General features: G+C 44.5%; 2 protein-coding genes across 2 annotated transcripts; both read left to right on the top strand.

Moving 5' to 3' along the window:
* The first annotated feature begins 632 nt into the window (after positions 1-632).
* Positions 633-2473, top strand: LOC147981896 (uridine 5'-monophosphate synthase-like). Its single transcript, XM_087517236.1, has 5 exons — positions 633-710; positions 796-883; positions 993-1247; positions 1974-2022; positions 2310-2473. The coding sequence occupies exons 1-5, from the start codon at positions 697-699 to the stop codon at positions 2384-2386; spliced, it is 483 nt and encodes a 160-aa protein (XP_087373362.1). The 5' UTR covers positions 633-696; the 3' UTR covers positions 2387-2473.
* Positions 2474-5174: 2701 nt separating this feature from the next.
* On the top strand, positions 5175-12042 carry LOC147981895 (factor of DNA methylation 2-like). The gene is made up of 7 exons (XM_087514149.1): positions 5175-5272; positions 9382-9416; positions 9526-9686; positions 9770-9907; positions 9994-10269; positions 10384-10584; positions 11489-12042. Exons 2-7 carry the CDS (start codon positions 9383-9385, stop codon positions 11750-11752), a joined length of 1074 nt encoding a protein of 357 aa, XP_087370275.1. The 5' UTR covers positions 5175-5272; position 9382; the 3' UTR covers positions 11753-12042.
* Positions 12043-16247: the final 4205 nt, after the last annotated feature.

The raw sequence follows: 16247 nt of genomic DNA, 5'->3' as shown, positions 1-16247 counted from the left end.
ATCATTTTACACGTGCATATGTGTTTTCAACTGAATCACATATTTCAGAATTATAGTAGTTATAGCATGAAACATAAACTCTTTAATTATGAATACAGAAATATAATAATACATATATTATTGCCTCTCGGGCATATTTCCAACAGTATCCCACTTGCCCTAGAGTCAATAATCTAGTTAGCATTTTTAACCTTTACACCAATGGCAATCCAGTAACAGTCCACGCTTTTCTTGTGGTATAGACTTTGTCCTATCGGGTATGACAATCTTCATATCCGGTGTGTATCATTTGCATTTCAATGCATCCGTCATGCTTTCACATGAACTCATAATTTATGTGAAACAAGCTTAGTATATATTGAAAAAACTGGAAGGACCTTTGATTCCTTAGAATGAGCCATAGAACCACTATTGAGAACAATGTTCTGTTTGCACAATCATGTAGAAACCATACTAAGTTCAGAAATGAACCTTTGATTCATTACCCTCTCTTGTTGCTTCTAAAGTGACAATATACGTACTTAGCCTTCTTTTGTATAATTATCCGTCATGCTTTCACATGAATTCGTAATTTATGTGAAACAAGCTTAGTATATAATAATGGAGCTCTTTCTCTTTTTTTTTTAGATTGCTGAGAAGCACAACTTTTTGATCTTTGAAGACCGCAAGTTTGTTGACATTGGTAACACAGTAACTATGCAATATGAAGGGTGAGAAAAGGCACTATAAACCTTCTTCTCTTTCTGTTTGCATATGTATGCAGTATGCTTAGATTTTTTTAAAACTTTATTTCAGAGGAATATTCCGCATATTAGAATGGGCTCATATTGTTAAAGCCCATGTAATTCCTGGGCCTGGGATTGTTGATGGCTTGAAGCTTAAGGTATAGTACACTTTAAATGTCCTATAAACAGTAAATATTATAATTGCAGCTTTGAATAGCTTGTGTATTGTAGTGCTCACTATAACTGTTCTGTTGTGGTATTTTGAAGGGTTTACCGAAAGGAAGAGGGCTACTTTTGCTTGCTAAAATGAGCTCAGCTGGCAACCTTGCTCAAGGAGATTACACTGCAGCAGCTGTAAAGATTGCTGAGCAACATTCTGATTTTGTGATTGGGTTTATATCAGTAAATCCTGCATCGTGGTCGGTGGCACCATCAAGCCCAGCGTTCATCCATGCCAGCCCTGGAGTGCAGATGGTTTCTGGAGGAGATGCTCTTGGGCAACAATACACCACTCCCTATTCAGTGAGTTTAACCTTGACTTTACAAAGTGCTTTCTTCACATATGTTAATGCATTCAATTTTCCGTGGAGCTTTCATGAAGTTTGACTTCACAGTATTATTTTTGTATTTACTATGCTGCACCAGAATTTTGTTATTGTGCTGTGTGCTGGTTAATATAGTACTCCCTCCGTCTCATAATATAAGAACATTTTTTACACTAGTGTAGTGTCAAAAATGCTCACTAGCATCAAAAGTGCTCTTAAATTAGTGTCAAAAACGCTCTTATATTATGGGGCGGAGGAAGTACTTGCAAAGCTTGAAGGTGACGTGTCTTTGGATTTAGTACGGCCATATTTACTGGTGTAATATCTGTAAGTTGTTGAGATCTTGCTAGTTGCTGCTGTAGAAATATTGCACAGCTGTGTGCTGGTATGGAGTATTGACTGATGTTGAGATAACCCAGTATTGTCCAGTAGTTTGGCTATATTTTTCTCATGCTCACACGAATAACACAATAAGCAGGTCTCGCCTATGTGGTCCTTAGCTTAAGAATTTCCTTGGGTGATAACATTTAATTTTGGATTCTCATGCACCACATAGTTTGTTTCCTGTTTGGTATACTGTACAAGTAGTATTTTGTAGCGGGACATATTCTTTGGGAGTTTTTCAGAACTTGAGTTCTTCTGTACCGTTGTGGTCTGCCTACCTGATGTTGTGTCTCACCTGCAACTTGGTTGTTTCTTACAGGTCATAAACGACAGAGGCAGCGACATAATCATAGTTGGGCGCGGGATCATCAGACCTCCTCCAATGCAAAGGTATAGTAAATGAGGTGTTAAGTATATTAAATGCCTTAGCAATTTAAGTCGTCAATACATAGGTGCTAAGCTTTTGGGTGCTAAGCTTCACGCATTTAATTAGTTGTAAATTCGGAATTTGCTTCCACCTACGTACACGTGCTTAGCACCGTTTCTTCCTGGGCCATCATACTACTCTCTCTCTTCTTAACTAGTATACCATATCAGATTTTTTGCTTAGTTGGTAATCTTAGCACCTGTATAAGGTGAAGCATCGGGAAGGGCTTCAAGGCGAGCGACCCCGAGCAGACGGCGAGGGAGTACCGCGTCCAAGGGTGGCAGGTGTACCTGTCCAGCTTGTGAGGAAAGTTGCTGCTCAAACGCAAACGCCTCTCTCAGTGTAAACCCAAACGAAATGCGCTGGCGTTCGTGCCATCGATCGATCAATGTAATAAGGACATCTCCAATGGGAGGCGTTTATCTAGACACTTAAACGCATAAGAAAAGTATCAGAAAAATAAAAAATGCTAAGCGCCACCTGTTCCACAATACAAGGCGTTAACGACCGGTGCTAATACTTGGATTTGAAACAACGCGTAGTCTCAGCTTGTCAAAAAAAAAAGGCCTAGCACCCGCCTCCTAGTTTTGCGCCGACGCGGCAGCCGATGTCAGGATTAAGCGTGGTAACCGCCGATTGACTGGGAAACAAATCCTGAGGCCCACTGTTAGCGCCCGCGTTGGAGATGCTCTAAGAGTGCCTCCTGTCGGCGCTGAGTGATTTCCCCCTTGTGCCTGGTGTCAGCGGCACGTGCTGTTTTGGGGAAATAACTTCGAAGTCGCGGTAACAGAAACCAGAACGTTCCCATGGACACTGCTTGCTTGCTTGCTCCTTGGCGCTCATGCCCTGTGCCTTTTGGTTGCTTCGGTCTTATGATGCTTGTGCTTTATCACCAACTCAAGATGTTTGCTGGTAGGAGCTTGCTTGAGATGGAATCAGGTAGGTTTTTAGACAAAATTTACTGTTAGATGGCAGTCCTCTTTCAAACGCACTAATACCGGTACCATCACCCAGGTCAGTCAGTGTCACATCCCATGACTCCTAATAACCTATACTATATATAGGCCAGCCCAAAATCTCAAGGTGGGCCGCGGCCCACCCAGTCCTTGAACTGCAATAATTTTAGAAGAAAAATATCATTTCCATGAAGAAACTGTAAAAAAAACTGCAATTGCGAGTTCGCCAACTAAGAGGGTCGAAAATTAATGGGTAAACGTTTAGGAACGGCGGCTGACCGGCCGAACACTTGGCCGGTCGCCTTCCTCACGCGCGTACGTCCAGACCCACACACCTTATCCCTTCCAACACCTTTTCCCTCTGTTCTTATTCCCAACACATCGTCTCTTCTCCTTTCTTCTCCGCTTCTCTTCCTCCATTAACCCCGGCCAGAAATTGTGCATCCGGTGAGAGCCCGCCACCGCACCTCTCCTAGCCATACTGCTTTCTTCCTCCTCCTCCAGCTAGCGAGGAATAACAGCCGCACCTGTGCTGGTGCGAGCGGTGCCCGGGGGATGCGTGGTGAGCGGGAGGGCGCGATGATGGTGCTAGGTAGGCCACGCGCAGGAGATAGAAGAGAGAGAGGTGGGTGACGGCGGTGCGGCGCATCACGACGAGGCTGAGGTCTTTGGTGTGACTGGCGTCACCATTGATGTGAGCCAAGCATAAGAACAACGACAACGACAGAGATGCTGGAACCAACAACACTGCATGTTGCAATCGGCAAGAGCAAAAGCTGGAACCGTTGGTGCGCAATGCTGGGACCAGCAGCGAGACGTCCTTCGACTAGCGGTGGGGATGCTGGTGAAAGCTTCAACCGACATAAAGAAAAGCTTCAACCGACATGAAAAAAGCTTCAACCGTAGAAATTTTAGGCATGAAAATAGCTACAACCGCGGAAAAAGCTTCAACCGGTTTGTAACAAAACTTCAATCCCCGAGGGAGAAAGCTTCAACCATGGGTGAAAAGCTTCAATGGACGTGGATAAAAAGCTTCAACCGCGAAAATAATCTTAGAGCTGTGCGGGAAAAAGTTTCAACTGATGAAGGAGGAAGCTTCAATGGCCATGAGAAAAACCTTCAAACCGTAGAAATAGCTACAACCGTAATTGCTGGAAGCTGGAACCGTGGTGTCAGATGCTGGAACCTTGGCGGCAAGATGCTGGAAGCCCGCAGCTGCCGACAATGAACCACGCCTCTGAGGCTGCTGCAACCATGGTGGCCATTTGCTGGAACTAGCTTTTGGTTTTGCTACGATCGGCCAGAAATATTGCTACGACCTGTAGACAAAGATCCATGTTTTTGCTGGAACCCTGCAATTTGTTTTGCTGGAAGCGGCTTATGTTTTTGCTTCAACTGACTTTTCTTGAATTTCTTAGTGCACAGATTTGTTTTTCTGCTAGAACGCAGTGCTACGCTTTGTTGACGATGTTGAGCCGGCCGGGAGGACGACGATGCCATGGTTCGATGGGTGTGTGAGTATGCTGGAACCGAATTAATCGCAAGCTGCATTAGGCTCGATTGAGTTGCATCCAACAAGTGGGTGGCGCTGGAAATCAATTGCGTGATTGGCAGGGCATCCGGCGACGGCGACGGCTACGGCGAGCTGCAGCAAGGGGTGCAGCGAGCTGCATCCGACAATGGACGTGGAGGACGCCGGGAGGTAGCAGCTTGTTTATGGCGAGCCATGGCAGCGCGCAGGAGGTGTGGAGGGGAGGGGGAGGGGGGATTTTCCATCTGTGGATGAGACGATGCTAGACAACACGAGGAATCAACAGGCAAAGCAGATCCTGGGCGTTCGCGCATGTGGAATCGTAGGGTCCTAAGTGACAGGCCAAATTGTTGCGCCGGTGTACCGGCGCAGAGTAGTGCCCAAAAATGCCTCCCTGACTAAAGAAAAAAAAATCAATGCCTCGTGGACGAAGCTCCAGCGAGGGCCGGTCGCACAGTCGGTCGAGGGCGTGATTATCGTTTCGTGTTCTTTGGTCGTTCACGGACACCCTCGCCGAAGAAGAAATTTACCAAGCGGTCCCTACCGCCCACCTCCCTCCCTCCCTCTTGAATGAACGCCAAGCGTCAGTGCGGCACAGTCACAGCCCAAACGACGGAGGGGGAGAAGAAGGAGAGACAAAAACCCTCGTCCACCAGACCACTACCGACCACCGCTGTCGCCGGCGAGCGATCCCGGCTCGGGAGGTGAGGCTCTCCTCCCGCACGCCCCTACTTTGCTACGCTCCACGGATTGTTCGCTGGGCGTGGCGTTGGTGGATGGAGCCGCCGCCCGCCGCAGTTCGTCTCGCTTTTCCCCTCCGCGCGTGGGCTGCGCGAAGAGAGGCCGGCGATGGAGGGGGTTGCTCAGCAGTGTATTATCTCTTGCGTGTTCATTCCAGATCCGCGAGGGTTTACTAATTTCGGATGGATAGGCAGCGGCGGATCAAGGTGCTGTTCGTTAGCTCCAAGATTCAGTACGACGTAGCTAGATGTTTGGAAAGAAGCGCGCCGTTTTATTTTTATTTTTTCTGTACCTAGACTGCTGGATTGTTACATGTGTCTGGGGTTTCCTTTGCTCCGACATGCTCCTCTGTGTTTTCTCGCTCTTGCTAGTTAGGTCCGGTCTCCTCTTGCAGATCCATGCCCTGTCGCACTTTGGTACGGCCGCAGCCTTTTTGTTGTGTCAGATGCATGCTCTATTTAGGATTTCTGTGCGCCCAGATCCTTGTGCTCAAAACAAATGGTTTGAAATAGACCATGTTCTTGTAGAGTTTGCACTGCGTGTTGGTGCCATAGGTGCCAGATGAGCTGAAATGTTTTTGTAGTTAGTACCCTTATCTGGGAGATATTGTTTTAGATACAAGTATATTTGGTTTGCAAGCTCCAAATTAATCCCAAATTTGTCTTACCTTGTTTTTTTTTTTTGCAATCAGTTATTTTTGGCAATAGCTGCCAAATTAGGTGAAATGTTTTGGTAGGTGGTACTCTGATTTGGTAGATGTTGTTTTGGATGCAAGTGTTTAGTTTGCAAGATCCAGATTTGTCCCTTGTTGCTCTTTTATGGGGCAAATCGGCAGGCGAGACCATGCTGAATAGAAAATGTTACAATCTTTGAAATCATGAATGTTGCACAAAAACAGTAATAGACCATGTTTTGCCTGCTGCTGTCCAAATACAATCAATTCACCCACTGTAAGTGCACCCAATTCGATGTTCTTGTCAATTTTATTATTTAGAAGCGCAGATTTCTAGCACACGTATAATTCTGAAATGGTATGAATCTATGTTGCTGTCTTTGACCCCCAGATGACAAGCAATTTCAAGAACCACCACCATTTCAGTGTGAGCTTAGAATAAATATAGTATGTGTGTTTAAAAATCTTCCCTTTATGACTGTTTAGAAATCTAAAGTATCAAGACTGTTCTATTTCTACAGGATTTTTTAGTATCATGTGTAAAGAATAACAGACACATTTTGGAATAATTACAGTGCATAGCTGGTTAGTTTAGTTCAGAAAGGGGAGAACCATAAGGAGTTGTTGCAGTTTAAAGCTTTGCCGGTTTCTTCTTTAGCTCATTTCCTTTGACTTTTGTACAACCAAATCAGAAGCTTGGATGATGTCAGGTTGAATCTCGAGGTTCTCAAGCATTTGTGATGGTATTCCCAGTGATCTAAGTAAAAAGTTCTAGATATTTGTGATGGTCTTGATCAGAGGTCTTTACAATGGTTTGGTAGCAGTTCTTCTGACTGGAGGCCCTTCATAAAGAACTAGCAGCATGGTTCTTTAAAAATTACCAGGATAAGATAGTTATAATAATCATTGGCAGTATCAAAACTATAATTAGAACCACACTACATTTATTCGTTTCCGCTATATTTAAATTCTTTTCTGATTCCAGCCTGTTAGTGTTGTTGCAGACTATTGGTTGTTACATATTTCAAATCACTTCGGCTAAATCAGAAAAGAATTTAAATATCTGCATCAAATACCATTACTACTAGCAGCACAATGGAACTGAGTGTACAAAATCTTTCTTTCATAGCAATTATCCATGCTGATGAAATATACGGGCCTCATGTTTTGTAGAACAATTCAGTGGAATGTACAAAGTCGGTAACCTCAGTATGAAAATGGATAACCTTGGATGGTAAAGAAGACTTGCTTAGTCTATTCCTTTGCTTTGCTTACTAATGATGCCGGAAGATGCAACATACTAATTGTTTCACTGTTATTGCTAAAAACTGGACGTGGTGAGTGTCGTCAAAATTTTATCCATTTTTCATTTTCTTCTCCACATTTTTAGTAAAATGAGTATTCTAAAAGCTTAGTAAATAGATAAATTGGTTTCATAACATTTGGATTTTAGAGGCTTGTCATGCACTGCAAGTTTTACATGTTGACGAGCTGCCTTGCATATCAGCGAAGTTATTGAGGCCGTGCTTGCATACATATATATGGTTGTATCGTAAGAACACTCTTCATAGTTGTTTTTCAAGGCTGAGAGGTGTTGCTATTGGTGACATGTGTTGAAGCAGGGGAACTTCTGTTGGTGTTTATCTTGTAATAACTCAATTTGATAGCGGAAACTGATTGAATTATCAATGTACATTTGTCTAAAAATTAGCAGTCTTGGCCCCGTTAGAAAAGCAAGTACAACTAAATTGTTGAAAGTGCAGTTCTACAGTAAGTACTTTTCAGGTTGTCGGACAAACTACATCTATGAACAGGATGCCTCATTTGGCTCTTTTGGGGGCAGAGAGATAAAATAAACACATCAGTAGGCGAGTTCAAACACTGGATGGCAAGGTGTGCTAGACAGTTTTTTTGAATATTTGTGCTAGCCAATTTGGGTACGAGTGATGCTCACGGAGGCCATTCTATGTTGCTGATGGACTGTCCTGTCTATATACTCCCTCCGTCCGGAAATACTTGTCGGAGAAATCTAGATACATCCATTTCTCCGACAAGTATTTCAGACGGAGGGAGTAATCCTTTATGTAGCCAATGATTCAATCCTGAAATTTTATGGTTCCATGAAAGAAAAATGTCTGTGCAAGATCAATAGATTTGATCATCTTTTAAAACCTGTAAGAACACTAAATGGTGAAACAACTTACATTATTATCCAGCAACGCGACCACAAATCCGCAATGGTTTCTCACATTGAAAACACAACATGAGTGGACATTGCAACAATGTATTTATATTTAATTCATATATTTTTTGGAAAATATCATATTTTTATTATATGTGCTTATGATTACATGGTTAATGCTTGATACGTGCGTTGCACGTGCATGTTTACTAGTCTAGTAAATAGAAAATGTTACAATCTTTGAAATCATGAATGTTGCACAAAAACAGTAATGGACCATGTTCTTGTAGGGGGGGGGGGGGCAGTAGTGTCTAGTGTGTCGTGTGTACTCTCGTGTTCAATCCAGATCCACGAGGGTTTACAATTTCGGATCGATATATAGGCAGCGGCGGTTCGAGGTGCTGTTCGTTTGCTCGAAATTTGGCACGACCTAACGAGATGTTTGGAAAGAAACGCGCCGTTTTTGTTTTATTTTTATTTTTTGCTCTACATGGATTCCTCGATTGTTATATGTGTTTGGGTTTCCTTTGCTCCTACATGGATTGATAGTTGGTACCGTCTCTCTCTTGCAAATCCATGCCCTGACGCGCTTCGGTACGGCCGCAGCCTTTCTGGTGCGAGATGCATGCTCTGTTTATGATTTCTGTGCGCTCAGATCCTGATGCTCGAAACAAATGGTTGGAAATAGTCCTTCTTTGAGAGTTTGCACTGCATGTTGGATGTCGTCTGAACAACATATGCTGAATGTGTGCATGCATTTGATTTTATATACCCTTCTGATTTAATCGGGGTTTTCCAGCCATAGGTGCCAAATGAGCTGAAATGTTTTCGTAGTTAGTACCCTTATCTGGGAAATATTGTTTTCGATACAAGTACTTGGTTTGCCAGCTGCAAATTAATCCCAAATTTGTCTTAACTTGTTTTTTGCAATCAGTTGTTTTTAGCAATAGCTGCCAAATTAGGTGAAATATTTTGGTCGGTGGTACTCTGATCTGGTAGATGTTGTTTTGGATGCAAGTTTTTGGTTTGCAAGCTCCAGATTTGTCCCTTGTTGCTCTTTTATGGGGCAAATCGGCAGGCGGGACCATTCTGATATCTAGTAAATAGAATATGTTTGAATCTTTGAAAATTTTGCACAAAAACAGTAGGACAGAGGCACAACAGCCATCGTGACACAGTATTGTCGCTGATAACAACCGTATTATCTCTTTTGACAGAATGGCGGAGCAAAGGGAGCAGCTCTACAAGGAAGGTTTGTGTTTATCTTTTGCTATTCGCATCAGCATGCATGCATTTCTCTGCTCACACTTTGAGCTTTCACGTGTTTAATAACCTTTTCAAAATGAACCTCTCTTTTCCAGAAGCTCGTAAGATTCAGGAGGTTGTTTGCAGGTATTCGGAGAGGATTATCAATGATAATCAAAAGCTTAGTTCTGAACTGGAGTCCAAGAAGCATGATCTTGACTCAGTTTCCAAGCATCTGGACGAGCTAGCAAGGAACTATGAGCAAGAGAAAAATGAGGTAACTTGTTTTTGCAATTATAGATGTTGTGAAGCCTACTTATGTTTGTGTTTATCCGTAATTCCGTATTGATAATGCAAAAGGAGAGAGAAGCTGCTCCATTATTGAAGTTAGAGCAGGAAATCAGGCAGAAGGAGCTACAACTCGCTGAATTAGAGCAGGAAAAGCTATCCCAATCCCTTGATAAACTGGTTTCACAAATTAGGCAAGAGAAAAATGAGGTAACATCTTTTTTTTCTTTTTTTTTTGTAATTTTAGATTTTGAGAAGCTTAGCTATCTGAGTGTTTGTCTGTACTGATAATGCAGAAGGAGAAAGAAGACGCTATATTATTTCATACGTCAGAGGAGTTAAGGAATATCATGCAGCAACTTGAGCTAGAAAATAAACAGCTTCACAGCAAATGGGAAGCAATGGAACACATGCAAGGTGATGAAGACTCTGAATCAAAGAAGAAAATGGCTGAGCAAATTCAGGAGCTAAAAGAGCAGTGTGAGACAGTACAGTCATTTGCACAAACTTTGGTTATCAAGGAAAGGAAAGCCAACGATGAGTTGCAGCTTGCTCGGAAGGCACTGATGCGTGTAAGTTAACTCATTGATTCAGTATCTGTGCATGAGATGGTGATGCGCTGCTGTTATTGATTTTGCATAACATCTGAAATTCATTCTCCTTCTAACCTGTTGCATTCTCTACAGGGTTTCCAGGATCTTATAACTGGCCAAACATCTATAGGCATTAAAAGGATGGGCATGCTTGACCAGGAATCACTTGAAAAGGCTTTCCAACAGAAATTGTCAGAGCATGATGCTGCCTTATTTTGTGCAAGATGGGAGGCTGAGATAGGAAATCCAGATTGGCACCCTTTTAAAGTTATCATGGTTGATGGAAAACAGCTGGTATAGATCTCTCTACTGTTGCTACTGCACAATCAGCTTTCTCTAATACTACCTCTGTCCTGGTTTATTGTCTCCTTTGTAATATGTACTAAATTTTGACCAAACATTTAACTGACAAAATGTTAGTGCATGTCACCAAAAAATATATCATAGTTTTCAATGATATAATTTTTCGTGACATGCATAAACATTTTATTATTTAAATTTATGGTCATAATTTGGCACAGAATACAATGGGGACCAATAAACCAGGACAGAGGTAGTATTCTGTAATTGTGCGTCATTGCTTCTGCAGTAGGCTTTCGGCTTTGCAAATGTTTCCCTGGTACATCTGCTTCTTAATAAACTGTGGTAGAAACTAGATGTGCATAGTTTAATATACTCCCCTAGATTTTCTTAATTAATCCAAAAAGAACAAATCAGCAGAGAACAATCTTTTCTTCATGGTGTGCTGCAAGTGGTCTCTGCATGCAGATTTTGCAGTGAGTTTTTTAATAGCTTGGTTTAGTTTTGTAATATAACACTAATGTATTCATAGGTCAGTTAGTTCTCTTTTATGTACAACAGTTAATTATTCAATGGATGGTTGATTACTGAATCTGTTAACTTAGACATGTATGTGTATCACTGATCAATAATACCAGGTTAGCTAAGGCATGACTTTCAAAACATAATAATATGCTGTGTCACACGAGTTTGGCTCCTTGCTTGTAGAGTGTTCAGCTAATGCATAGATTCATTGTGTTACCTCTGAGAACGTATCTTAGTGTGTGCTACTCGTGGTTGAACAAATCACTATAAATAGCAATCTTAGCTTATTCATGAAATGCAGGTGTTTGAACCAATTAAATAGTTTGTTTGCCTTGAAAAATGTTGTCACCTAACAGTGTGTGCTCCATTGTAGGAAATTATCTCCGAGGATGACGAGAAGCTTCGGGCTCTGAAAGATGAAAATGGCGAACAGATCTATGCTGTGGTGACAAAGGCCCTGCTTGAAGTCAACGAGCACAATCCCAGTGGCCGCCATCCTGTTAACGAGCTGTGGAACTACAAGGAGGACCGGAAAGCCACCCTGGAAGAAGCCGTTGAGCACCTCCTGAAGCAGTGGCGTGTGGACAGGAGCAACCTCAGGAGGAAGCGCATTGAAGAAGATGCTGGAAGCACTTAGTCAACTGGACATGACGGGCTGAAGTTTCTGGCAGTACTTAATAAGTTTTAAGTAATTAATAAGTTGGACATGAGGTTATTTTGGCCCTGGCGTGTTAGAGCAGTGAGACTCTTGACGCCGAGGCAGATGGTTTCCGGTAAACTTATAACCTTTTAGTTGCGGTGGTGGTGTAGCATTGCCATGAATGCTTGGTGGTTATCCTCTTCAGGTTTCTCTGGGGTTTGACACTGATTTGATGTGAATGAAGGTGCAGTTTGCCTTTGATTTGGGATCAGCTTCTGGATGTTAAAGTTTCCATGCATGCCTAACAAGAAACAACTGCTCTGGTTTACTTTGCTGCTATTTCTTGGCTTTCTACATCTAAATTCCCTTTTGTTACCCCTTTTGTTCTCAATTTGTATAAGTTCTAATCCTCTAGCCGAACTAAATCGTCCATCAGATCTTCCTTCACTCCTTTCGTCATTAACTCACCTCTTTTTTTCTTTTTTATTTTGAGAAGGCATTGAAAGGTGCCATTTATTAGCTCACACACATTTTACATCAAGGATTCTGAATCCTTCAAGTACAAAGTTGCTTAAGGCAAGCAACAGAGGGCACTGCATACCCCTATGGAAGAAATTCGTACAGAAAGTAGGAGAGGAAGCAATAGATTACTTCTTTTGAGCATCTTTGGCACAACCGTGAGCAATCCCATTCAAGTCTCTCTTAATATGGTGAATGTAGAAAGAGTGAGCTTTGAAGAGGTTGGCTATCTGTTCTAAATCTGACCTGATTTGCCAACGAATATCTCCAGCATCTGTGACTTTAGCAAGCACCTGATTGTCTGTGAGAAGTGTTGCTTGGTTAAGCTGAGTGGTAGAAGCGAGCTTAGAGGCAAGAAGCAGAGCTTTGGCTTCAGCATGGAGAGTAGAGTTGACAGCACTATAAGTGGCTGAAATCATAACATCAGTTCTTTGGTCCACCTATTCATTATACAAATATAAATACCAATTCCTGTAGAAAGCCGTTCAGAACCCTCCTTCCAAGCTGCATCACAGAGACCTTGAAACCTGTAAGCTGATGATCAGTCCTGATAGTGCTTCCAGAAGGAAATTTGTCCCTCTCGACGTCGTCCCTCGCGTCGCCCCCGCGGGCGACCCGGGGGGAAAACCCTAGCCGCTGCCCCTCGAGTCTCCTTCACCTCTCCCCCTCCTCGCCGCCGTCCATAGCACCGCCGGGCGAAGCCTGGCCGGCTGGGCGGCGGTAGGGCTTCTCCCCATCCTCTCCGTCTTGGCTGGCGCGGGACAGCGAGATCCAGAGGAACGCCGGGTGAACGTGGGGTTCGGCGGCGCGGCGGGCGGGTCTCCCATCGGCGTCGTGCGCGGCGCGGCGGTGGCTGCGTTCGCCTGACCGGTGGTCGCGGGTGCCGCCAGATCCAGATCGGATCCATCTGGATCCTTTCTTCGGACTCCGTCGGCCACCGCGGGGTGGTGATGATCGTCGTTGGCCATGTCAGATCGTTGGATTCGGCGTCTGGAGATCTACAAGGAGTTCTTCTCGATCCTCCTTTCTGGTGGGTCGAGCCCCATGGCTCTTTCATCTTCGCGGGTTTTGGATCGTGGCTTGCCGGATCCGGAGTACACAGAGGTTTGGTGGCATAGGATGGGGACCGGAGGAAACTTTGGTCGGCGTGTTCGGCCCGGCATCGGTGACGTCAATTGATGCCGTTACCCTTCCTGGAGGCGAAGCCGAGGTCCCCCCTATCCACCCCCGAACCCCTCCCGGACGAAAGTCCAAAATTTAGTCTGGATTGGGCGGCGGCGGCGTCCTGCGCGTCGTATCCTCCATCGAGGCACCGTCTTGGGAGGAACTGATGTTCGGGGGAGAGATGTTGTGGATGGAGGGCTCCGAGTAACTCCAGCAGTGGCGATGGTGTGGAGGTTGCCAGGTGGTGCGGCGTTGTATCTACCGCGTCATTGACGACGAGTGGTGGCGGCATGGTGTAGCTGCATATCGACGACAGATGCGGCTGGATGGACGAGCGCAGGGTGGTCGAGCTGTCTGGTGTCATGGTGGCGTCGACGGCAGGCCTGGCAAGGTCTGTGTATCAGTACCTGCTCTGGAGATGGATCGGTGGAAGAAGGCGGCGGCAGCCTCAGTGAGTGCGCCGGACCGGCGTGTGACCCAGTCCCGGTATGTGGCTAGGATGGGGCATCCGGCATTAGATGTTAGGTTTTGGTGCAATGTCTGTTTGGTATTAGACTCGGACATTTGGCACCACTGCACCAAGGGGTAGGAGTAGCGACAGATGTTGTCTAGATGGTGGCTTCAGGCTTACTGATGTACTACTTTGTAAGGTCTTTTGTGCTTAATAATTAATAAAATGGCCATATACATCGTCCAGATGCAGAGGCCGGGGTGCATCCTCTTTTTTTTTAAAAGAAGGAAATTGTCCTTCTACCGTCAATGTATGCGCCTGTTCTCTGCACTCTGGAAGATAGGCCTGGAAGGGAGTAATATCATCTTCTATTTTTTGTCCCTGCATAAGTGCTTGCAAGGCGAAATTAACCTGTGCAGGATGAACCTGCGCTTGTCGTTCCTAGCCTTCCATACGCACCAAAGAAGTGTCATTGTGTTACACATGGATGCCTGGGATGCCCTTAGTCTAGAATCGCCTGAATAAGTTGTGGCACAGACCTGTGATGTTGCAATAACAGTTCTGATCTAATAAACCATGTGTCAGAGAACCAATCAGCTTCAGCAAAGGAACAGGAAAAGAATAGATGCACGTCATCCTCTTCAACATCACAAGTAGAGAAACGTTTATCAATATGAGCAATGTACCCGTCTCCTCTCATACCTGTGGGTAAATCTCGTCTTAAAAAGCCTCCAAGCGAAAGAGGTGCTCGTCATGGTGACTGCGCTCACCACGGGGCACACACTCTGGGCGGTGCTAGCAGGCATGTTTTCGTCGTAGTCTCTCGGCCACGTAACCAAAATCCGCACAACATTGATCAACGCGCAGAAGGGCAACCAATCGGTGGTCGCTTACTTCGCTTCCATGCGCGGCCTCGCCAATGAACTTGCCGTGGCCGACAAGCCCATCCAGGACAATGAGCTGATCTCCTATATTCTTCAAAGGCTGGACATGGATTACCCGCCCCTCGTCCTGGCCCTTGATGCCTGCGTCACGCCCGTCACCCTCGACGAGCTCTTCGCCATGCTTAGCAACTTCGATCAGCGCATGGCCCAATTCCAGAGCTCAGGCGGCGGCGGCTTCAAATCTTCTGCAAATGCGGCAACCCACGGGCGTGGTGGCAACTCCTCATGCTACCGTGGTCCTCCTTGTTCCAAGGACCACCTTCGATCCCGGTCGGAATCACCATCCTGTTGGCCCCGCCGTCGCCTTGCTTTGATACCCTATTGTGCTTTGAGGAGCACCAACCTAGAGAGCGGTGGCTGCACATGAAACTCGGGTGTGTACCATCGAGGAGACAACTTACTCCTTCCTCACTTCTAGGTCAGCAACACACATTGGCCAGGCCCATAATGGTTCAACGAATTTTATTTTGAAACACAGTTGCACCACATTACCGAAGAAGTTGCCCATGCACCGCACTTATGTGGGCCACTGGGCTAGTTCTCTATATAGCAGATGATGAATGTGTTATTCAGGCTTGTGGGAGTGGTGTTGCCATTTTGCTTCATAGGTTAGATAGCTTGCATGTACATACCTTGGACAGCAAAGAATCGAAGGACATGCTTAACTCTGAAGCATGGTCTCCCATCTTTGGCATTCCAAATCTGAAGAGTTCTGAACTGTCTATCGAGACCGTCTCAAAAATTTACCCTTCTATGTCCTTGTCCTATACGTATGCTCTCTTCCTACTCCTCCTAGGTGTTTAAATACCACTCAACCCAAGCATTCAAAACCACTAGTGATATAATTAAGTAGTAGAGTCTTGAGTCTTGTTTTTCGTCTTTTATTTTTACTGTTGTTTGTTTTTGCTGATGTGTTCATTTTAGCAGTGGCGACTCCTGGTATTCAAGAAATAGGGTCTCTGCTGGCCACGTGGGTGTGGGGGTCCAACAATTGTCTTCAGTTGAAACGCTCCACGCGGTCGGTCGTGATCACCTCCATCTAAGGTCAGGGATAGTGCGCTCAAAAATGACAACGAGACTCCATGCACTTTCTAGCGTTTGGCTTTAAGTTTAAGTATATCTATAACTAAAATCAACCAGCGTAAGTATCTTCAATCTATATGGGAGAATGTGATGGCTTCTTTTTTTGGTTTTAGATAGACAGATAGAGAGATAGAGAGATAGATAAAGATAGCTAGATATCGAATCTCAGGTCCTGTACCGGTGCTCTGAAATCTGAAGACAGGATCATGTACGTATCCTCTCTTCCTCCTTGGTGTATAAATACCACTCAACTTTAGTCTCCAAAACGTCCAACCAAATCACATTCCTAACGAGAAAGGTAATACTGATTAAGGTAGGTAGCAGTGGAGAC

The sequence above is a fragment of the Triticum urartu genome, chromosome 3A, assembly GCF_056163025.1.
Source record: "Triticum urartu cultivar PI428250 chromosome 3A, HENAU_Tu73, whole genome shotgun sequence".
Lineage (NCBI taxonomy): Eukaryota > Viridiplantae > Streptophyta > Magnoliopsida > Poales > Poaceae > Triticum > Triticum urartu.
The sequence above is the reverse complement of the archived record's forward strand: the minus strand, read 5'-3'. Positions and strand labels throughout refer to the sequence as shown.